Here is a 23,404-nt window from a genome sequence, read left to right as displayed (position 1 = left end):
ACCACACTTGGAATACTGTGCTCAGTTATGGGCCCCAATATATAGAAAGGATATAAATGAGCTGGAAAAGGTACAAAGGAGGGCAACAAAATTAATAAGGGGAATGGAGGGACTGCAATACCCAGAGAGGTTGGCAAAACTAGGACTATTCAGCCTGGAAAAGAGAAGGTTGAGGGGGGACATAATAAATGTGTACAAATATGTTAGGGGACAGTATAGAGATCTTGCCCGGGATTTGTTCAAAAGGAGGGATATTACGGTAACAAGAGGGCATTCACTAAGACTGGAAGAGAAAAGGTTTCAGCACCAGCATAGGAAGGGGTTCTTTACGGTAAGAGCAGTGAGAATATGGAATTCACTGAGTGAGGAGACGGTAATGTCGGATTCACTACACCAGTTCAAGCGGGGACTGGATGCATTTCTAGATACCAGGCAGATTTCAGCATATACTTAAAAATAGAATAAAATAGTAGGTTGATACAGGGATTTATTCTGACTGCTGGTTTCAGAGTCGGGAGGGAATTTTTCCTCAGGTGAAGATTGGCCAAATCATTTGGGGTTTTTGCCCTCCTCTGGATCAACTTTAGCAATTACAGAACTAACAGGTCGAACTTGATGGGCGCAAGTCTTTATTCGGCTTTACTAACTATGTAACATTGCTAGGCACAGCTACCTGGGAGATAAACAGTGCTTGCGGACCAGCTAGGTGTTGAGGCTGATGGTGATGCTGAGCAGCATCAGCCCTGGCTGGACTGAAATGGGAGACCACAGAAGGTCCTGGACCCATTTCAAATCCACCACCAGACTGACGCCTAACAGAGGGTATATAAAATAGATATTCAACCAGACCCAAAAAATGCCTATTAGGTATATTAGAAGATTATATGGAATTTGACCCAATTTCAATAGGGATTTCACATATTTTATTTAAAACTAGGAAACATATTGCATCCAAATGGATTAACCCCTCACCTCCAGAAATTAGTGAACGCAAAAACAGGGTAAATAATATTATCAGATTAGAAAAAGGGGTATATAAAAAATGAAACTCAATGAATAAATTTGAGAAAATATGGGGCTTATGGTTGGATACACCTGGAATGCCATCAAGGGGGTTATTGTTGGAGAGACAATGACTTATGGGAGAAGGAGGCTAATGGCGAGGTCTAATGTTTCATTGTAATGTATATTGGAATTCATTAAATGTGGTATGGGTAATATAGCACACCTATATGTGTATAGGATTATAATGTTTATTACAATATTATGGTTATATAAGAGATTTCAAGAATGTTAATTGTAAGATATAGTAATTGCAAGTTATCAGACGGTAATGGGCAAGCTGAAAGGATATATAGGAGAGATGCACGTATGTCATCCTATGGTATGTTATTTTATTATTGTATGTACTGGTTTCCTGTTTTGTAAAAAAAAAAAAACTAATGAAAAACATCTCAATAAAAATGTATTGGATTAAAAAAAAAGATTAGAAAAAAGGCTTCTCCCCTATGTGGGTTCTCTGGTGCCTAAGCAAATTGGATTTCTGGTTAAAACATTTTCCACATTCTGAACAGGAAAAAGGCTTCTCCCCTGTGTGAGTTCTCTTGTGACTATCAAGAATCATTTTACAATTAAAACATTTCCCACATTCTGGACAGGAAAAGGGCTTCTCCCCTGTGTGGGTTCTCTGGTGCTTAATCAAACCTGATTTGTGGTTAAAACATTTCCCACATTCAGAACAGGAGAAAGGCTTCTCCCCCGTGTGGGTTCTCTTGTGACTATCAAGATTCATTTTACGATTAAAACATTTCCCACATTCTGAACAGGAAAAGGGCTTCTCCCCTGTGTGGGTTCTCTGGTGCTTAATCAAACCCGATTTCTGGTTAAAACATTTCCCACATTCTGAACAGGAAAAGGGCTTCTCCCCTGTGTGGGTTCTCTGGTGCGTAATCAAACCTGATTTGTGGTTAAAACATTTCCCACATTCTGAACAGGAGAAAGGCTTCTCCCCTGTGTGGGTTCTCTGGTGCCTAATCAAATTGGATTTCAGGTTAAAACATTTTCCACATTCTGAACAGGAAAAAGGCTTCTCCCCTGTGTGGGTTCTCTTGTGATTATCAAGAATCATTTTACGATTAAAACATTTCCCACATTCTGAACAGGAAAAGGGCTTCTCCCCTGTGTGGGTTCTCTGGTGCTTAATCAAACCTGATTTGTGGTTAAAACATTTCCCACATTCTGAACAGGAGAAAGGCTTCTCCCCTGTGTGGGTTCTCTTGTGACTATCAAGAATCATTTTATAATTAAAACATTTCCCACATTCTGAACAGGAAAAGGGCTTCTCCCCTGTGTGGGTTCTCTGGTGCTTAATCAAACCTGATTTCTGGTTAAAACATTTCCCACATTCTGAACAGGAAAAGGGCTTCTCCCCTGTGTGGGTGCTCTTGTGTGTATCAAGATTCATTTTACGATTAAAACATTTCCCACATTCTGAACAGGAAAAGGGCTTCTCCCCTGTGTGGGTTCTCTGGTGGCTATCAAGATGATCTTTCCGGTTAAAACATTTCCCACATTCTGAACAAGAAAAAGGCTTCTCCCCTGTGTGAATTCTCTTGTGTCTATCAAGAAACTTTTTACGATTAAAACATTTCCCACATTCTGAGCATGAAAAAGGCTTCTCCCCTATGTGAAGTCTCTGGTGATCAACAAAAACTGATTTCTGATTAAAACATTTTCCACATTTGGAACAAAAAAATCTATTGTCCGCTGTGTGTATTTTTTGATGCTTAAGAATAGACTTTTCAAAGGTAAAACTATTTCCATTTTCTGAATGTGAAAATGGCTTCTTTGCTTTAGGAGCAGTTCGTTTTTTAATGCTTATTTTATTTTGATTTTCCTTAGTAGTCGGTAATGAATCAGCAGACAGGATGTGTTTCATAGAATCAGATGATTGATGTTTGCTGTGAAGGGATGATGGTATATCTGAAGTAATGGCATTCACTTCAATTGTATCCTGTGGGATCTCAAGATCGTCAGAATTAAAAATCTCCTGTCTCTCTGATCTTCTGGTACAGTCATCTGCCAAGAAAAAAAAACAATTATTAATTTTGAATAAAATGTCCCTGAAATTTATATTTTTGAACATTTCTACTTAAAATGTCTAAACAAACACATTCCTGGGCTATATGGTAATCCAGGGAAATGAAGAGATACATGCTCAAGTTTAAAAATCTATTTTATTAGACACAAATCTAAAATATAGAGGAATATTTAAAATATTTTAAATATTCCTCTATTTTTTAGATTTGTGTCTAATAAAATTGATTTTTAAACTTGAGCATGTATTTCTTCATTTTCCTGGACTAGCATGTAGCCCAGGGATGTGTTTGTTTAGATTGATTTAGAAGTGGTATGCAATCTTTATTTATTTTTCTATGGGATTCTTGTGTTAATTGTACTTAAAATGTCTGTAGAAATGGGAAGTTATTGACAGAATGACAGTTCACAGTCTAATAGAAAACCTCATAGGATGGACCAGTAGAGCGTGGTGTCCAACTGTTTGTTCATTCTGCCTCCAAAATATGGAATAAGAAGCCATCAAAAAATGTTCTGTAGGCAAAAATAATAACAATGAAAACTTCTACTCATCTCACAAAAAACAAGTCCCCACTCAGGTCCATCATCTGTCAGTAGAAAAACAGAGGTTTCCACATTATTAGGCTCTTGAGAATCAACATGGCTTCCATAAATCAATCCAGTAATATCCGCTCTCCCAAAGTTAAGTTTCCCCCTCACTTCTGAGCCTTGCAGTGCGCCCAAAACAGATTTAGCATCCATGTATTTGACATTACTATAGTGAGAAGAACCCACTTAATTTACGGTGTGTGTCTCCTGGAGCACAATATGGGCACTATGTGTTGGGTAATAAAATAGCATATTTGCAATTTTCACTCTCCATCATCCACCGTGTGCTAATTTTTGGAAAGTGACTGTGAAGTCATAATAGTCACTTCTCCTATAGATTAATTCACTGAGGGTTATAATTTCCAAAATGGAGTCACTTGATGGGGATTTCTACTGCTCTGGTTTTCTGCCATTTTGTCATATTAGTGCTTCTACAAAAGGTGTGTACCATCTCCTCTGGGACATCTACTTCTCCTGCTTCGACTTGTGTGACGTCTGCTTCTCTAACCAGGCACCGCCTTATTCATCTTGCAGGCAGCGCTGGTGATGGAGGAGACGTCAGAACCAGAAGCTCTGGGTGGCGCAGGCTCTGTCCACCACTAAGATTAGGGTTGCTGGGACCAGTAGTACCATCCAGTCTGGCAGTATGGGGGTGTGTGCTGTCCAGCTGGAGTAATCTGCTCCCTGCTTCAGCCATTTGGAAAGCACCGCACCCTACTAAAGCTGGAAGCATATTGCCGGAAGCTGCCAGATACAGCCTTGTTCTCCTCTGGTTCAGTCCTCTGTGCTCAGCTCCCGGCTTGTGTATTTGTTTCCTGTTGTGACCTCGGCCCATTTACTGACTACTCTTGTGTCTTCTGATTTTGTATTTTCTCTGCCCTCCTGGTTGTGACCCGGTTACCTGACTATTCTTCTTCCCATCTCACTCCACCGAATACCAGGTAACACCGTGGCCCAAGCCTAGGGGTCTCTGTGTTAGTCCAGATCCATGTAGAGGGGTTAAAGGGTGATGAGCAAAGTAATTTTTGAAATCTATAAACGGGTAGATAAGGCAAGCCTGTTCGTGGTAGCCATCTTTTGAGCTTCCAGGTGACCATAAACAGCTCCCCCGATACATTGTGTCTGCGAACTATTCCAGCAAAATCTGCATTCCTAATAGCTAAATGTCGCTCCTTCCCTTCTTAACCTGCCATGTGCCCAGACAGTAGGGTACAACCGTATATAGGGGATTGTCAGATTCAAAAGAAGTTGGAAAATAATTTGTAAGGTCCATTTGTTTTCTATTAACTTTGGAATTCTTCACAAAGGATATCACCATACAAAAGTGACACACGTCAGATTTCAAAAATGGCCCTGATTAGGAACAGAAAACTGGCTGCAGGAAGGGGCTAAAGCAGAGGATTACTGAAGTCAAAAACTGTGACTATAGACAATAAAACATCTACTGAAAATGATCAAACTCAACAGTCTTCATCAGAGAAAAATGAGTAACTAGTGGTGAAACCTCTCTGGGGTAATTAGAGTATGGGGCTCGGGGGCTCTTAGCAATCTAAACTATCGTATGGGACAATATTTTCTGTCAGATGAGAAGAAATATTAGACATTTAAAGTGAACTTTTTTTATAATACTGCAGAGCTGAGGTGTCTTAAATTTAGATCTCGGACATTTGGAAGAGGCAATGGAGATCTTTCTGAAAGAAAACCAGGGAGTTACAGACTCACATAAGTGAGGCAGGCTGATCCCACCACAATGAAACTATCATAGAGAGTGAAGGTGTAAAAAAAGAAAGAATATAAAAACATGTAACATCCCCAACAACAACGTATGTATGAGGGGAGAAATCCAACACTAAACTGGAGTTACACTAATTTATGGTGGACCATTGGATCTACTATGAGTCCTGACCAGAAGAGTAGAGAATGTATTAGTGCCCCCATTTCTGGAGAGATTGTGCAGTAATCTGAATTCCTTAGGATTGAAAACATAATGGAATTTATGACGTGGAGTGAATCCATGAAACCAGGGCTGGAGCCAACACATCTCCTGCAGGCGTGAATAAATGTATATTACAGCCATCAGCCACACACAGCTTAGAGATATATCATGGCACAGGTGTAATGCTTTTTGTATAGTTAATCGCGATCCTGTTTGAAGTTAATTGGTTTTAAAAGATATTGAAAAGTCAGGATAAAGGGAAACTCTGTTGTTATTGTACAGAAATTCACACTTGGCCTCACTGCACATTTAATGTTATCGATCATAAAAGTGAAGTTTGGCCAGAAAGACTGGACCTGGTCTTGTAGGGACCATATGAGCACATTCAGCAGCACAGAAGGGAGAGAAGGTAGATTCATCCAATAAGATATCAGGGTTCTAGGAAGCCAACAGCATCATTACCCTCCGCTTTCTCTTACAGGCCCATCATAATATTTTTCTTCAAGTGATTTTCTAATTTGTCAGCACATTCTACGTACGCTGTCATTTGGCTTTGTAGTTTACAGATCTGAGCAGGTAACGGTCAGCGTCTTCTAAACCCAGGGGGTAGGTGGATCCTTCAGGTTGTAAGATCTATAGAAAAGGGCTTTCACAATTTCCCAAAGTAAACTGAACATTTTCGGACGGAGGAGAATGTTGTGATCTAGATGCAAAATGGTCATCACACGATTGTGATACGACCGGACTACACCACCGATAAAGCAGCCACAGCCGGTGACTGAGAAGAATCTGTGACTTCTCTGCATTTAGTGGTCACTACTCACCTGGGTAGTCATATGTAGGAATCTCCTCTTTACACCGCTCATCACCCCTCACATATGTCTCTGTAGTATTAATATGGGTCAGATCTTCACCCTGAAACAAATATTATAAAAGTCAAAGACAGATGGAGAAGTCCCATGTATGATCAGTAGTGTTGAGCAAAACCTTCCAATATCGGGAAATATCGGATCGGATTGGATCGGACCGATACCCAAAATATATCGGATATGGCCGATTCCAATACCGGAAACCAATGCAAGTCAATGGGACACAAATATCGGAATAAAAATAAACCCTTTCTTTCCTTGTAGGTTAATTCTACATGAAGGAAAACAACTAAGAATAATGTAGAATGACATGAAAAGCCGGCAATTCATCAGCGGCATACACCGGTACCCGACAATTTAGAATAGAAAGAATAGAGCATCACACATAGATTAGATAGATAGAAACATGTCAGTCACACATATAAGAAGTACAGTGACAGTGTTGATTACTGTACTTGTCATTTAGTGTTAAAATAAAGGATATATTAAAAAAAAAATTGGTGTGGGGTTCCCCGTAATTTTAGTCTCTAGCGGAGGTTAAGCAGACGGCTGGGGCAGATGTTTGAAGCCTGGGAAGGGGGTAATACCCATGGAGCTTCCCAGGCTACTAATATCAGCCCCCAGCTGAATATCTAGCCTTTACTAGCTATTAAAATGGGGGACCCCCCCCCAAAAAAAATGACGTGGGGTCCCCCCTATTTTAATAGCTAGCAAAGGCTAGGCAGACAGCTGGGGGCTGATAATAATAGCTCAGGAAGGGTGCCATGAATATTGGCCCCCTCCCAGGCTAGAAACACCAGCCGTCAGTCGCCCCAGAAATGGCGCATCCATAGGATGCGCCAATTCTGGCACTTAGCCTCGCTCTTCCCACTGCCCTGTAGCGGTGGCAGTGGGGTAATAGGGCTGGGGTTGATGTCAGCTTATAATGCCAGCTGACATCAAGCCCAGGTTAGTAATGGAGAGGCGTCTATAAGACACCCCCATTACTAACCCCATAGCGAAACTTAAAAAAAACCCCACAAACACCCAGAATAAAGTCCTTTAATTGAAATAAAGACACAATTCTTTATTGTTCTAAATTAAACCATACCTACCATCACTCCCATTCCAGCTGAAGCCAACGATCTCCTGCAATAAAAGTAAAATAATAAAGCAACCTCATCCTTACCTTTCCATGGTTCCCACGACAGCTCCAGCTCTGCTACATTCACATGACAGGTTGGATCGCAGCCGAAAGCTGCCATCCAGCTTGCCATGCCGCAGACACTGAGAAGCTCCTCAGTGAAGCTCCTCAGTGTCTGGCTGTGACGGCATAAAGATGAGCTGAGGTCATGTCCAATGAACTCAGCTCACCTCATGCACGTCACTGACAGCATGGGAAAAATCTCCTGCGCTTGCAGTGAGCGTGAGAGAATTCTCCTGCTGAAGCGCTGAGCGCAGGAGAATTTTCCCACGCTGTCAGTGACGTGCATGAGGTGAGCTCATGTCCAATGAACTCAGCTCACCTCATGCACGTCACTGACAGAATGGGAGAATTCTCCTGCGCACAGCGCTTGAGCAGGATAATTCTCCCACGCTGGTATGGCATTGAGAGGACAGGCTGGATCACAGCTGAGCGCTGTCTTCCAGCATGCCATCCTTCAGAGACACTGCAAGCTTGCGCTCTGCAGTGTCTCTGAAGGATGGCATGCTGGATGGCAGCGCTCAGCTGTGATCCAGCCTGTCCTCTCAATGCCATCCCAGCGTGGGAGAATTCTCCTGCTCAAGAGCTGAGCACAGGAGAATTTTCCCACGCTGTCAGTGACGTGCATGAGTTGAGCTGAGTTCATTGGACATAACCTCGGCTCATCTTTATGCCGTCACAGTGAGACACTGAGGAGTGCAAGCATGCCTGCGCTTCTCAGTGTCTGTGGCATGGCAAGCTGGATGGCAGCTTTCGGCTGCGATCCAGCCTGTCATGTCAATGTAGCAGAGCTGAAGCTGTCGTGGGAACCATGGAAAGGTAAGGATGATGTTGGTTTATTATTTTACTTTTATTGCAGAAGACATTGGCTTCAGCTGGAATGGGCGTGATGGTAAGTATGGTTTAATTTAGAACATTAAAAAATTGTGTGTTTATTTCAATTAAAGGACTTTATTCTGGGTGTTGTGTTTTTTTAAATACTTTACTAGAAATTTATGGCGGTCATGTCTAATATTGGCGTGACCCCATGAATTTCAGGCTTAGGGCCAGCTGATAATGGCAAGCTGCCCTAACCCCTTTATTACCCAGTGAGCCACCGCACCAGGGCCCTGGATGAGTTGGGTACAGCGCCAGAAGATGGCACTTCTATGAACGCGCCATTTTCTGGGGTGGCTGCGGACTGCAATTTGCAGCGGGAGGGGGCAGAAAGCTTGGGCCTCCCTGCGCTGTGGATTCCAGCCCCCAGTTGCCTAGTTGTACCTGGCTGGACACAAAAATAGGGCGAAGACCCACGTTTTTTTTTTTCTAATTATTTCATGAAATTCATGAAATAATTTAAAAAAAAAGGGCTTCCCTATATTGTTGTGTCCGGCCAGGTACAAATAGGCAGCTGGTGGTTGGGGGCAGCCCGTTACTGGATGCTGTACCTGGCTGGCATACATAATTATGGCGAAGCCCACGTCAAAATTTTTGGGAAAAATAAATTAAAAAATAATAAAAACAAATAATAATTTAGGGACTGCATCTTTATTAACCCCTCACGTGGATGGCTTAATAAAGATGCAGTCCCTAAATGTGTTTTTTTTTTTTTAATTTTATTGAATTTTTCACCAAAAATTTGACGTGTCCTTCGCCATATTTTTGTGTCCAGCCAGGTACAGCAGGCAGGAACGGGCTGCCCCCAACCACCAGCTGTCTATTTGTACCTGGCCGGACACAATAATATAGGGAAGCCCTTTTTTTTAAAATTATTTCATGAATTTCATGAAATAATTAAAAACAAAAATACGTGGGGCTTCGCCCTATTTTTGTGTCCAGCCAGGTACATCTAGGCAGCTGGGGGCTGGAATCCGCAGCGCAGGGAGGCCCAAGCTTTATGCCCCCCCCCGCTGCAAATTGCAGTCCGCAGCCACCCCAGAAAATGGCGCGTTCATAGAAGCGGGTGGTGCGGTGGCTCACTGGGTAATAAAGGGGTTAGGGCCAGCTTGGCATTATCAGCTGGACCTAAGCCCGAAATTCATGGGGTCACGCCAATATTAGACATGACCGCCATAAATTTCTAGTAAAGTATTTAAAAAAACACAACACCCAGAATAAAGTCCTTTAATTGAAATAAACACACAATTTTTTAATGTTCTAAATTAAACCATACTTACCATCACGCCCATTCCAGCTGAAGCCAATGTCTTCTGCAATAAAAGTAAAATAATAAACCAACATCATCTTTACCTTTCCATGGTTCCCACGACAGCTTCAGCTCTGCTACATTGACATGACAGGCTGGATCGCAGCCGAAAGCTGCCATGCAGCTTGCCAAGCCACAGACACTGAGAAGCGCAGGCATGCTTGCGCTCCTCAGTGTCTCGCTGTGACGGCATAAAGATGAGCCGAGGTCATGTCCAATGAACTCAGCTCACCTCATGCACGTCACTGACAGCGTGGGAAAATTCTCCTGCGCTCAGCGCTTCAGCAAGAGAATTCTCTCACGCTCACTGCATGCGCAGGAGAATTTTCCAACGCTGTCAGTAACGTGCATGAGGTGAGCTGAGTTCATTGGACATGACCTCAGCTCATCTTTATGCCGTCACAGCCAGACACTGAGGAGCTTCACTGAGGAGCTTCTCAGTGTCTGCGGCATGGCAAGCTGGATGGCAGCTTTCGGCTGCGATCCAGTCTGTCATGTGAATGTAGCAGAGCTGGAGCCGTCGTGGGAACCATGGAAAGGTAAGGATGAGGTTGCTTTATTATTTTACTTTTATTGCAGGAGATCGTTGGCTTCAGCTGGAATGGGTGTGATGGTAAGTATGGTTTAATTTAGAATAAAGAATTGTGTCTTTATTTCAATTAAAGGACTTTATTCTGGGTGTTTGTGGTTTTTTTTAACTTTGACTTTGGGGTTAGTAATGGGGGTGTCTTATAGACGCCTCTCCATTACTAACCTGGGCTTGATGTCAGCAGGCATTATAAGCTGACATCAACCCCAGCCCTTTTACCCCACTGCCACCGCTACAGGGCAGTGGGAAGAGCGAGGCTAAGTGCCAGAATTGGCGCATCCTATGGATGTGCCATTTCTGGGGTGGCTGGTGTTTCTAGCCTGGGAGGGGGCCAATATTCATGGCACCCTTCCTGGGCTATTAATATCAGCCCCCAGCTGTCTGCCTAGCCTTTGCAAGCTGTTAAAATAGGGGGGTCCCCACGTCATTTTTTGGGGGGTCCCCGATTTTAATAGCTAGTAAAGGCTAGGTATTCAGCTGGGGGCTGATATTAGTAGCTTGGGAAGCTCCATGGGTATTACCCCCTTCCCAGGCTTCAAACATCTGCCCCAGCCGTCTGCTTAACCTCTGCTAGAGACTAAAATTACGGGGAACCCCACGCCAATTTTTTTTTTTAATAAATCCTTTATTTTAACACTAAATGACAAGTACAGTAATCAACACTGTCACTGTACTTCTTATATATGTGACTGACATGTTTCTATGCATCTAATCTATGTGTGATGCTCTATTCTTTCTATTCTAAATCGTCGGGTACCGATGTATGCCGCTGCTGAATTGCCGGACGGCTTTTTTAAAGAGACGGTGCATGAAAACATTATTATTTTTTTTAATAAATCCTTTAACACTAAATTACAAGTACAGTAAGCTGAGCGCTGCCATCCAGCTTGTCATCCTTCAGAGACACTGCAGAGCACAGGCATTATGGGAACTTCCGATTCCGGTATTCGATATTCTAAAAGTATCGGAACTCAGTATCGGAACTCCGATACTGCAAATATCGGTCGATACCAGATATTTCAGTATCGGAATACTCAACACTAATGATCAGCTCTAATCCTGTCATCCCCTCCGTTCTCACTACACAAATATAAAACATATAATACTGGTGGATAAAACAAGACTGAGCACAAGACCTTCACAGCCGTCTACACATCATAGGGGAGATCTCATGACATCTTCTCTGTATCTACCTGATGAACATTGAGATCTTCTTGTTTATAGTCCTGACGAAGAAGAGGACGGGGACATCTCTCTGGTGTTGTCCTCTTACTGGATAGATCTGGAGGAAACACATACAGGGACTGAATTCATTCTTTACATACAGATAATTATAGGTTGTGTGTATTTAGTCCTGTCTATTACCTGGTGATGTGAGGGACTGGGGAACCTCCATCATGATGTTCCTGTACAGATCTTTGTGTCCTTCTAAATACTCCCACTCCTCCATGGAGAAATAGACAGCGACATCCTGACACCTTATAGGAACCTGACACATACAATGATACCGTCATCCCCCCGATCCCTTCATAGCGTTACTGTATAATGTCCCAGCAAGGTCACCTCTCTAGTCAGAAGCTCAATCATCTTGTAGGCGAGTTGTAGGATCTGGTCATTGATGTCCTCATGTATCAGGGGGTGAGGTGGAGGTCCTGTGATTAATCGCTGGTTATGGAGAGACACATTAATAAATCTCACTACAGACATTTCCAGAGTCCTCACCTCTCCAGTTTTGTTCACCTGTTATTCCCATAGATAAGAATAATTAAATGTGATGTCATCAGAATCTCTCACCTCTCCAGTAAGCCGGAAGAGGATCTCTAGGGTGAGATGTAATATCCTCTCCGCCATCTCCATCTTGTCCCTGTCCATATCCATCTTTGATGGGTAAATCAGGAAAATTTTCTTATATAGAAGATCTTCACTGAGAGGATCTGATATTGTAGAGACCTGAATGAGGAGAAGATAAGCCAATGGAACATCATAAAAATCCTGTGCAATAATACAACTATTGGAGATAACGAGGGGAAACATATAAGGAGATTTATTATTTGACAGTATTTCGTTTTTTCTTTACATCTAGTAATAAAACCTATATATTTTAGGCCACAGACAACAAGCAGTTTCTTCCTCAGAGTCTGCAGCTGAATACGTTTCTCATAGACTCACTGTCAGGGAAATATTGAGAAAATATTAACAATTTCTCCCAAGCCCCTCTTCCCTCTCACCTCTTCCTTATCCACCATTTGGACCAAACCAACTGTTTCCATGCAATTTAACACACACAGCAGAAGTCACTTGTAGACAAATGCAGCACAAAAGGTGCTACTGACCCACTTAACATAGGAATGCATCTCCCCTTAGCACAGACCTGGGATAGGCTGACACCTTCCAGCAGGGGCAGAGATTGAAGGAAAACTCATTTAGGCTTCAAAGGGGTTTAACACAAACTCCAGGATGTCCGGAGCTGATACGAAATAAGAAATATTGTAAGTTGTATAACTCCGCTAATAATGGGACCCATGTTTTTAGTGGCAGGGTCAGCCAAGGAACAATATGCTTATTTTATTGTAGCTGTGAGTCCCTCCGGGTAGCTGGGGTGCAAAAGTAACAAAATAACAGACAACAACTATGTCAAGTGTGGTCTCTAAAGGAAGGTAAATTCATAACGGAAAAAATGGTAGAGCCAGCCCCCTTAATGTCATCCCAGGTGCTGTGTGGGCAGGTCTCCCCTTAGGCATAAAAGAATCCAAGGAGGATGGATGAGTATTCATTGCCAGGGGGGTATAGAGACTATAATAAACGGATCTTGTTCGATAACAGTCAAATCAATAAGTGAGGCGCCCCCCTCCAGCTAAACGGAATTGTCTCTGCGATCTATTACGTAAGTCTTCTTTAATCCTGTTTATATTGTGTAACTGTATATTCTGTACTGTATTGTCCCCTTTGTAAAATCCTTGTATATTTTTCATAACACTGCCTTCCTTTTGGATTAAATATAAAATGTAATAGTCCTGTTTCTTTTGCTCTGTAATCGTTCCCTCCCCCGAAGCCTTATACCCTACCAGAATGCAGGCGTCCGACCAGGCCTGTATTATATTTCAAATCTGGACGGTGGTGGCAGCGAACAATAATAATTGGGTTATCGTGAAGCTGACAGTGACCGTACGGGGGTGTATATACATATCCCAACAGAGTGACGGCAATGGTGAGAGATTGTGTGATCTTCCCGGTGTCGTCTCTTTGTGAGTTCATGACACCTTCCATAACGCTACTTCTTGTCTCATTTTCCGACAATGGAATTGGAATTAGCAATACTGCAGGAGATATTCATTACAAGTGACATGAGAAATAACTACGTCATGATGAGGCAACATCTTCTACTACGGCTCTAAAACCATATTTGGCCAGAGTCCGTCACTGACTACTGCACCACTGGCCGTCTATATGAATGTTTTCCGTCTTCTCCAGACTGTAATCTTTTATTAAGTTAGATCTCATGTCTGATTCACACACAGAAGTGTGAGGCTTTTATAAAAGCTGTTTTGTTTGCACAAACACCGTGGACAGAAATGATTTGATACTAAAGTCTACATGTACAGTGTATTATGGGGTTTACTTCTGGCCTTAGGCTTTCCTATATTACAAGAAGAAAAAAGCAGATATTAAAAAGTTTCAAAAGAAAACTGTCACCAACAATTCTTGTAAAAAAAAAAACATGCAAAAAGCAGAAGACACATTGTCATTTTTTAACATGTTAAACATTTGTGTTTGTTCTTATATGAATTGTTTTGAGCACCAGAACATAGATGTACACCGCAGGGATGGCATGGGTGCGGCTGCAATAAAATCCCTGGCAGTTTAACCACTTGCTCCTGCAAAAAGCAAACATGGCATCTAAGAAGGTTTGACAGAGTTCGGCTGAATGAGCTTCCTCCCCCAAGTACTCAATAGTATGGGGCTGCCTAGTTACTATGATACTTAAATGCCTAATAATGGTGTCTGGGCCTGCAATGTACGAAAGTCTATTAGGCCGGGCCAGAGGCAGCATTCAATAAGTTACCTTTTAACGCCCCCAGACACATTAGACTAAAGCTGCATGAAAGCACTGATTTCAGGGGGGTTTGGTAAACTATATAATGTTTTTGGGGGCCTCCCAACAGATAATGTCAGGGCAGAGAAGGATCTATGATCCAGAATTTCAGAGGCTAAAATGTTTGTTCTTCCTGTAGATAATCCTCCGCTAGAGGAGTCTGGAGGCGACTCTCTCAGACCAGAGGAAAGCGGGAATATTTGTGTGTATGGGGGAGTCGGGAGAGATAACCGTCTGCCAAATGACCGATCAGGCAACACTTAGCTCATGAGTATGGGGACGTTACTATTGCACAGGTAGTGATAATACACGGCACTACAGTAGTACAGTGCATCATCTGAGCAATCAGAGGCTTCTGTGTTGTATGATCGCACTAAGGAGAGTTGTTTAAAAAAAGTTTATAAAAAAGGTTTAAAAAAAGTTTTAAAGTGAAAATATCACAGTTTTAGCAAAAATAAATATTCATCACTATAGAGAAAACATGGATATAATGGGAAAATGGAGAGGGAGGTCAGCTCACTATTTATTCAATGCACCTTGTCTGAAGATCACCACATGGAGCCGCCCTGGTCAGGGACATTTCAAGGTTCAAGTAGAGCAAGGAGGAGAGATGGATTCTCCAGCATGGTCTATATTGTTAAAACCTCACATTGAGGCTGTGTGCCCACGATGCGTTTTTCAAGCGTTTATGCTGCGGAATTTCCGCAGCGTAAACGCTTGGTAAACCTTCCCCCATGGTCTCCAATGCAAATCCGCACTTTCAATGCCCATGCTGCGTATTTTTCCGCAGCGTTTATGCTGCGCTCAAAAATACGCAGCATGTCCATTAATTTTGCGGACACGCAGCGTAATCACCGCCATTGACTTGCATTAGAACGCGCCAATTCCGCATCTGTACTTGCGTAATTGGCGCGTTCTAATGTGTGGATGGTACCCAGGCCTGGAGGACAGAAGACTCTCCTCCAGACTCAGGTACCATAGAATCTGTAAATAAAAGAATTTAAAACAAAAAATAAAGATTATACTCACCTTCCGATATCCTCCGGTGTTTTGTCCACGCCGTCCGGTCTCTTGCAATGCTCGCGCTGTTGTGAAGGACCTGCCATGACGTCACTGAGTCATGTGACCCATCACATGACTCAATGATGTCACCGCAGGTCCTTCACAACAGCGCGAGCATTGCAAGAGACCGGACGCAGCAGAGATGACACCGGGAAGACATCGGAAGGTGAGTATAATCTTTTTTTTTTTATTTTTTACCATTCTTATTCTTTTTTTAACTATTACTTGGTTACAATATATAAATCCATGCCGGTTGCACGGATTTATATAGTGTGACCAACTTGTCAAGCACTTTCCAAGAGATGCTCAAAATCGCTTGGAAAACTGCTTGAAAAAACGCATGCGAAAACGCTGAAAAAAAGCTTCTCTCTGGCAGAAAAAACGCATGTAAATCAGCATGCGTTTTTTTCTGCCAGAGAGAGGCAAAAACGCTCTGGATCAAATCTGCTACGTGGGCACATAGCCTTATTGTGAGTTCATAAAACTGTTGTGATGGCATACCACCAAGTGCCCGCATAGGAAACCAATGCTTATTCCTGATTTACAACATGTGAGTCTCTGTGATACTTTTATATCCTTCCCTTTCCTGGGTGTCCATTGATTACTGAGCACTTCTCAGACAATTTAACCCTGTATTGTATGGAAGAAAAAGATAATACACAAATACAACTCATACATGAGACATTCAATAAAATCACTGGAAATCAAAGACAAATACAATTAATTGCACTGTAATATTAATCCTGTCTGATGTCCATTCCCTGTGGGGCTCTAGTGTGTAAATTAAATATCCAATATGACTTTCTATTTAAGATTTTTCTTTTCATATCTCCACCTCTTAATGGTTTATAAACCTTTTCTATTCCTAATATCTGAAGGATCTGATATCCCCTTTATGTTTTTGTGAAAAGTGTCTTGAAACCACAGACAGGTTTAATGTTGTGGGATTGATTGCGTCAGATAAATGTCTTCTAATACATGTTTATAGCGGATCTGACATCCATCCCACATATTGTAGTTAACTCTCTATACACTCTATTAAGTAGATGACCCCTATAGTGTTACAACTGATGAAATTGTGTATTGCAAATTGTAGTCCTGTTAGGTTTTCTTCAAATGTGTTGGTTTTATTAACCACTTCGCACCAGAGCCTGTTTTTGCCTTCGTGACCGGGCCAATTTTTACAATTCTGACCACTGTCACTTTATGAAGTAATTACTCTGGAACGCTTCAACGGATCCCCCTGATTCTGAGCATGTTTTTTCGTGACATATTGTACTTCAGGATAGTGGTAAAATTTCTTCGATATCACTTGCGTTCATTTGTGAAAAAATCGGAAATTTGGCGAAAATTTTGAAAATTTAGCAATTTTCAAACTTTGAATTTTCATGCCTTTAAATCAGAGAGATAGATCACACAAAATAGTTAATAAATAACATTTCCCACATGTCTACTTTACATCAGCACAATTTTGGAACCAAAATTTGTTTTTGTTAGGGAGCTATAAGGGTTAAAAGTTGACCAGCGATTTCTCATTTTTCCAACAAAATTTACAAAAACATTTTTTTAGGGACCACATCATATTTGAAGTCACTTTGAGGGGTCTTTATGACAGAAAATACCCAAAAGTGACATCATTCTAAAAACTGCACTCCTCAAGGTGCTCAAAAACACATTCAATAACTTTATTAAACCCTTCAGGTGCTTCACAGGAATTTTTGGAATGTGGAAGAAAAAAATTAACATTTAACTTTTTTCACAAAAATGTTACTTTAGACCCAATTTTTTTTATTTTCACAGGGGTAACAGGAAAAAATGGACCCCAAAATTTTTTGTGCAATTTCTCTTGAGCGCGATGATACCACATATGTGAGGGAAAACCACTGTTTGGGTGCACGGCAGGGTTCGGAAGGGAAGGAGCGCCATTTGACTTTTTGAATGTAAAATTTGTTTGAATAATTAGAGGACGCCATGTTGCATTTGGGGAGCCCCTGATGTTCCTAAACAGTGGAAACCCCCCACAAGTGACACCATTTTGGAAACTAGACCCCTTAGGGAACTTATCTAGATGTGTGGTGAGCACCTTGAACCCCAAGGTGCTTCACAGAAGTTTATAATATTGAGCCGTAAAAATAAAATTTTCACATTTTTCCCACAAAAACGTTTTTCATCCCTTAATTTTGCATTATCATAAGGGTAATAGGATAAATTGCACCATGAAATTTGTTGTACAATTTCTCCTGAGTACGCCGATACCCCATATGTGGGGGAAAACCACTGCTTTGGTGTACGGCAGGGTTCGGAAGAGAAAGGAGCGCTATGTTGGCTGGGATAGGTTGCAGACACCATGTCACATTTGAAGAGTCGCTTACATGCCGAAACAGCAGGAACCCCCACAAGTGACCCCATTTTATAAACTACACCTCTCAAGGAATTTATCTAGGGAAGTAGTGAGTATTTTTTAATTTTTACATTTATACCATTGGGCAGTGAAAAAAGCCTAATTATATTTTTACCACAAAAAAATGTTTTACCCTCAGATTTTACATTTTCACACAATGGGTAAAAATGGTGCCGAAATGAGTCACACAATTTCTTCTAAAAGTGGCCATACCCCATATGTGGCTGTATCGTACCGCTCAGCCATACGGCGAGATCTGGGGGGGACGGAGTGCTATTTGACAATTGGATAACAAATTATTGTAGAATAGGCATTTGGATTTGGGAGCACAATATTTTCTGAATTTCTTTTGGGGGGCAAGGGCCATTTCGCTTCTCCAGAGCTTTTCTGCTACCAGTAACTTGGAAGTCCCTTATATTTTTAACAGATGACGGACCTGAGTGGGGACTAGCTTTTTTTGAGGACTGAGTTGAAGCTATTTATTGGGAACATTTTACGTAACATTTATCCGGTGCTCTAGGCTGAGCACTTACATCGGGGTTTCCATCTAAATTTCCAAGTGATGTAATTCAGATGAAACCCCTGCAGGATCCATTCACTGTAATGAGGCAGCAGAGTTACTCTGGACTCCGTCTGGCCTCTGTTTAGTGGTGTCCTTTTTTTCAGAAGTGCACAAAACTGTGGCCAACCGCACTTTTATGCACGCCTAAAACAAATGACACCGTGGGATCACAGGCCAGACGGCATTCACAGTGGCCTATATCTGCCTCATTACAGGGAATCTTCCGTCATGGGTTCCGTCTGAATCACGTATTTCAGAGATTTACACGGAAACTCTGGCGTGAGTGCTCAGCGCAGAGCGCAGGATAAATGTGAGCAGAGCCTTACTGCGATCTTTGGGAGACATAATAAACAAATCAGTAGCAGGTGAAGAATTGGTTTTATTTATTTTTTTTACACCGTTCCTCGTGTGATATAACTGATTAGATTACTTTATTCTTCGGGTCGGTGCGATTACAGAGATACCAGATTTATATCGGGTTTTTATGACTGACAGCTGTCACACACTAAGAGACGCTTTTTTTTTTGCAAAATCTAGTTTTTGCATCACCATATTTTGAGAGCTATAATTTTTCCATATTTCGGCCGACAGAGTCATGTGACGGCTTGTTTTTTGCGGGATGAGTTGACATTTTTATTGGTACCATTTTTGGGTACGTGACATTTTTTGATCGCTTTCTATTCCATTTTTTGGGAGGTAAAATTAACAAAAACCAACAATTCAGGAATTGTTTTTTGAGGGTTTTTTTTTATGCCGTTCTGCGTGTGGTGAAAGTGATCAGGCAGCGTTATTCTTCGGGTCGGTACGTTTACAGCGATATTACACTTACTGTATATTTTTTTTATGTTTTGGCGCTTTTACACAATAAAACAATTTTATATAAAAAATATTTTTTTGCATTGCTTTATTCTGAGCGCTATAACTTTTTTATTTTTCGGCTGATGGAGCGGTATGGCGACTTTTTTGCGGAACAAGATGACGTTTTCAGCGGTACCATTTTTTGATCGCATTTTTTTCCACTTTTTGTTTGGCGATATGAGGAAAAAGCATAGTTTTTTCCTCCGTTTTTTATTTATTTTTAATACGGTGTGCACAGAAGGAGTTAATTAGTGTGACAGGTTTATAGCTCGGGTTGTTTCGGACGCGGCGATACCAAATATGTGTACTTTTTTTATTTTTGCATAAATATACGGATTTATCGGTTTAATATTTTATTTATTTATTTTAATTTATTTTGTATTTTTTTTTTAACAGTTTCAAAACATTTTTTTTTACTTTTTTTTACATTTTTACTTAGTCCCTGTATGGGACATTAATTTTTATTTTTCTGATCGCTGATCTCATGTAATGTAATAAACATATATTACATTACATGAGATCTTCACACAGTCAGTGTGTCCTGCCAGGCTTCAGCTGCAGGCTGACACTGGCAGGACACCATATATGTCAGAGCTGGAGGCTGTCATGTGACCTCCAGCTGCCATAGCAACACAAGGTCCTGGAAGGTATCAGGGGTCTTCGGAGAGGTAAGTATACCACCTCCTCTCCTCCTGCTGTCTTCTATATGCCGCGATCACTATAGATCGCGGCATATAGAAGACAGCAAAGGGTTAACATCACTGGGACCTGATCCAATCAGGTCCCGATGATGTTCCCTGTCAGAGCTAACGCTCTGCACCGCTCTCGCCGCGCTTGCAGGACCCTGGGGGTCTTGAGCGCTGCACAGAGCCCAGGCAGCGCGGACGTTTATGTACAGTGGGCGGTCGGGAAGCGGTTAACATAGTTGCATGCTTTACAGGGTGTATGTCCACATTATATTATATATATATATTCTTTATTTTTATATAGCGCCAACATATTCCGCAGAGCTTTACATACATTATCATCGCTGTCCCCATTGGGGCTCACAATCTAAATAAAAAAAAAACCTAACCAAGGATAACCAAGTCACATTACGTTTGATATTTGTTTCTTGAAAATAACTAGTTGAAAGTTTTCCGCCAAGTGTAGAAGCCTTTTTGGATACAAAAATCAAACAAAATATGCAAAAGAATTTACAAAGTCTGGAGGATGGATCTCAGACATCAAAAAAGCTAAGTTTGAAAGAGATATCAAAGACTACGAGTCAAATTCAATTTACACATGGAAGTGAAACAAACCAAGAGCTACTGTTCTGAAATACAGGTCACACAATAAATTCAAAGGAAATAGAGGAGAGTGGAGGTCAGCTTCACAAATCCCAATGTGTCCATGGGTTCCTCTAATTATGATTCTCTGAGGACAAATCTGATGGATCAATTAAAGACAGATGGAACAAAAATAAATTCTCAAGTATTCCCCAAAATCCAGCACAAAACAACGGAGACAGGCGGGCAGAAAGCACAAACGTGCCCAGACATGTGCGTTCCACGCCGGAGTGCATCACGGTCTCCTATCTGCGAATGCGCATGTCCGGAAGCATGCGTTCCATACCGGAGCACATAATGGTTTTGGATTGCATTCCACCAACATAGGATTTTTCTATCTCTGAGATCAGCGTCATGGGAGACTAAAAACAAGTATTGCACATCCTCCCATCATGCAATAGGAATGTAGATCTACTTTATCACTACATAAGATATGGGATGATGGCCCACAGTATACTCCTAAATGGTCAAATTTGTCCCCTATTGCACAATTAGAGATACACAAGGATCACCACACTTGTTAATTAATAAATAGTATATGTGGAATAATTGCTAAGTAATAATTCTGATATAGAAGCGCAGATATCTCGATGAAGTACAATACTATGTGAACCCCATTCACAGGGAACTGAGTAGCAATGGGTAGAGTATACAATCTAAAAATATAATCCAGAATGGGGCTGTATTCACACAAAACAAGCATAAGAAATTTGCTCATTGAGTCCCTTAGGGCAGGGGTCGACAAAGTTGTTCAGAATCTAGGAGCCAGCCAAAAAATTTAGGAGCCAGAATTTTTTTTAAGCAAACTTGGTTTTTAATTTAACAAAAAAAACATTACAAACGTTATAAACAACATTTTACTTTTAAAGATAATAAATATTATATTTTGATATTTTAGATTTTAGGCAACATTCTAGTGTTTTTCACTTTGCTTTTTGTGGCCATGAACATGCCTTGTGATTTTAGAGCTGAAGTACCAGTGGTCCACAGCCTTGGCAGGATCAAACGCCTTCACAGATGGCCCATTCATGGTGATCATAAACAAGTCACTTAAACTTTCTTCTTGCATCCTTGATCTGAATTTATTTTTGACCATGTTCATCAAACTAAATCCTCTTTCACAACATGAGGTTGAGACAGGGAGCACCGCCAAAATCGACAACAGGTTTCCCAGAACTGGAAATCTCTCGGTGTTGGAGAGTGCCAAATCCAGAAGCTCACACAGTTTCTTTCCTTTTCCAAGGACCTTAAACTCATACCACTCATTGAGGAGTGAGTGAATGCACTGGTCATCACTTTCAGGTGGAGATAGCTGTTTACGAAAATGATGAGCCAATGCAGTAATCTCAACCACACCGTAGTCTTGCAATGTTGTTCCTGCTGGCCAGGCAAAGGTGTCAAACACTGCGGTGGATCTTTCAATATTTATATCACTTAGAAATCGCACTGTCAAGTATTTAACTGCATGATTAATTAAATTAGCTTTTTCCTGCTGAATTGATGCAGCTACAGTGTTGCTCAGTCCATGTAGCTGTACATTTTGAAACAGTCCTTGAAGAGATGTTCCTGAGACAAATCTGGCCTCATGTTGTTTTGGTGCATCTCTAAGTGAATTGATTGTTGAAATTGTGCTTTTCACATGCAACTCAATTGTGCTTAAAAAAAGCTCTTCCCTTTGAAATATAAGTGACAAGTTTTTAAGAATTTCCAGATAGTCCAGTAGAAAATGGAGCATGTGAACAAATTTAAAATCTGTGAGCTTTCTCAGTAAACCATGGGCAGCTGCAGAGGCACTGTCTTTTTCCGCAGCCACACTTTCTAGGTGGATTGTCACGCATTTCCAGTCTTTGACAAGTGCAGACAGAGCACCGACTTTGCTTGCTACCCATCTGACATTATGCAAGTATTGGAATTTCACAATTGTAAGCTGCAGGTTTTCTGCTACTTGCTTCAGCTGTCGCATTCTCTTAGGTGAGTATTGATAAAATTGGTAGAGTTTCTTTAAAATAGAGTCAAAATCATCAATTAATTTAGCTTGTTTTACTGAACTTAATACACTTAAGTTCAATCGGTGTGCAACACAGTGAATGCCAATTAAATGACTTATGTTTTGGCGTATTTTCTGCACCAAGCCATTTTCGGTCCCAATCATGCTGGCAGCACCATCTGTACCAATGGCAATCAAGTGACTTGAAGAAAGCCAGCCTACAAGACCAAGTGTTCTAAGTTCTTTTGTGAGCGCTTCTAAATATCCATCTGCAGTAGCCATTTCAAGAGGAGAAACAGAAAGAAATACTTCTTTGACTCTGTTGTCCTTGATGTACCTGACATACAGAATCAGTTGTTCAAACCCCTGCTTTGTCAGTTGAGCCATCTAGCATCAAGCTGACATATTTTGCCTCTTTGAGCTCACTGATTAGGTTTTTCCTGATTATTTCTGCAATATGGGAAATGAATTCTTTGCATCTTTTATCGTTTGCATATTCCTGTCGCACAGCACTCCCTAATTTCTCCGTCAACTCTAGCAACCCTTCAAAATCTGTGAAAGGTCTGTTGTTTTTGGCAATATAATAGGCCACATTAAATAGAATGGTCATATGTTTAAAAATGTCTTCATCCATTTTCCTTATACAAGCAGCCAATGGAGTAGCTTC

The 23,404-nt window shown here is 41.2% G+C and overlaps 1 protein-coding gene across 1 annotated transcript; it reads right to left on the bottom strand.

Annotated features, from left to right (window-relative positions):
* Window positions 1-1,239: 1,239 nt before the first annotated feature.
* On the bottom strand, window positions 1,240-23,124 carry LOC141197699 (uncharacterized). The gene is made up of 7 exons (XM_073662787.1): window positions 21,728-23,124; window positions 12,241-12,454; window positions 12,010-12,111; window positions 11,812-11,935; window positions 11,640-11,728; window positions 6,445-6,535; window positions 1,240-3,078 (listed from the first exon to the last, which is right to left on the bottom strand). The coding sequence occupies exons 1-7, from the start codon at window positions 23,122-23,124 to the stop codon at window positions 1,487-1,489; spliced, it is 3,609 nt and encodes a 1,202-aa protein (XP_073518888.1). The 3' UTR covers window positions 1,240-1,486.
* Between the last annotated feature and the right edge of the window lie 280 nt (window positions 23,125-23,404).

This window comes from Phyllobates terribilis, unplaced genomic scaffold, assembly GCF_046119375.1.
Source record: "Phyllobates terribilis strain yellow unplaced genomic scaffold, ASM4611937v1 Scaffold_86__1_contigs__length_6382490, whole genome shotgun sequence".
Classification (NCBI taxonomy): Eukaryota; Metazoa; Chordata; class Amphibia; order Anura; family Dendrobatidae; genus Phyllobates; species Phyllobates terribilis.
The sequence above is the reverse complement of the archived record's forward strand: the minus strand, read 5'-3'. Positions and strand labels throughout refer to the sequence as shown.

Bases quoted from the DNA above. Each gene is read 5' to 3' on its own strand.
- LOC141197699 (XM_073662787.1), bottom strand. From the start codon at position 23,124: ATGGCTCAACTGACAAAGCAGGGGTTTGAACAACTGATTCTGTATGTC. The intron at 11,936-12,009 runs GTGACCTTGCTG...TGTATGTGTCAG, and splicing joins TTGAGCTTCTGACTAGAGAG to GTTCCTATAAGGTGTCAGGA. The intron at 11,729-11,811 runs GTAATAGACAGG...TGTTTCCTCCAG, and splicing joins CCAGTCCCTCACATCACCAG to ATCTATCCAGTAAGAGGACA.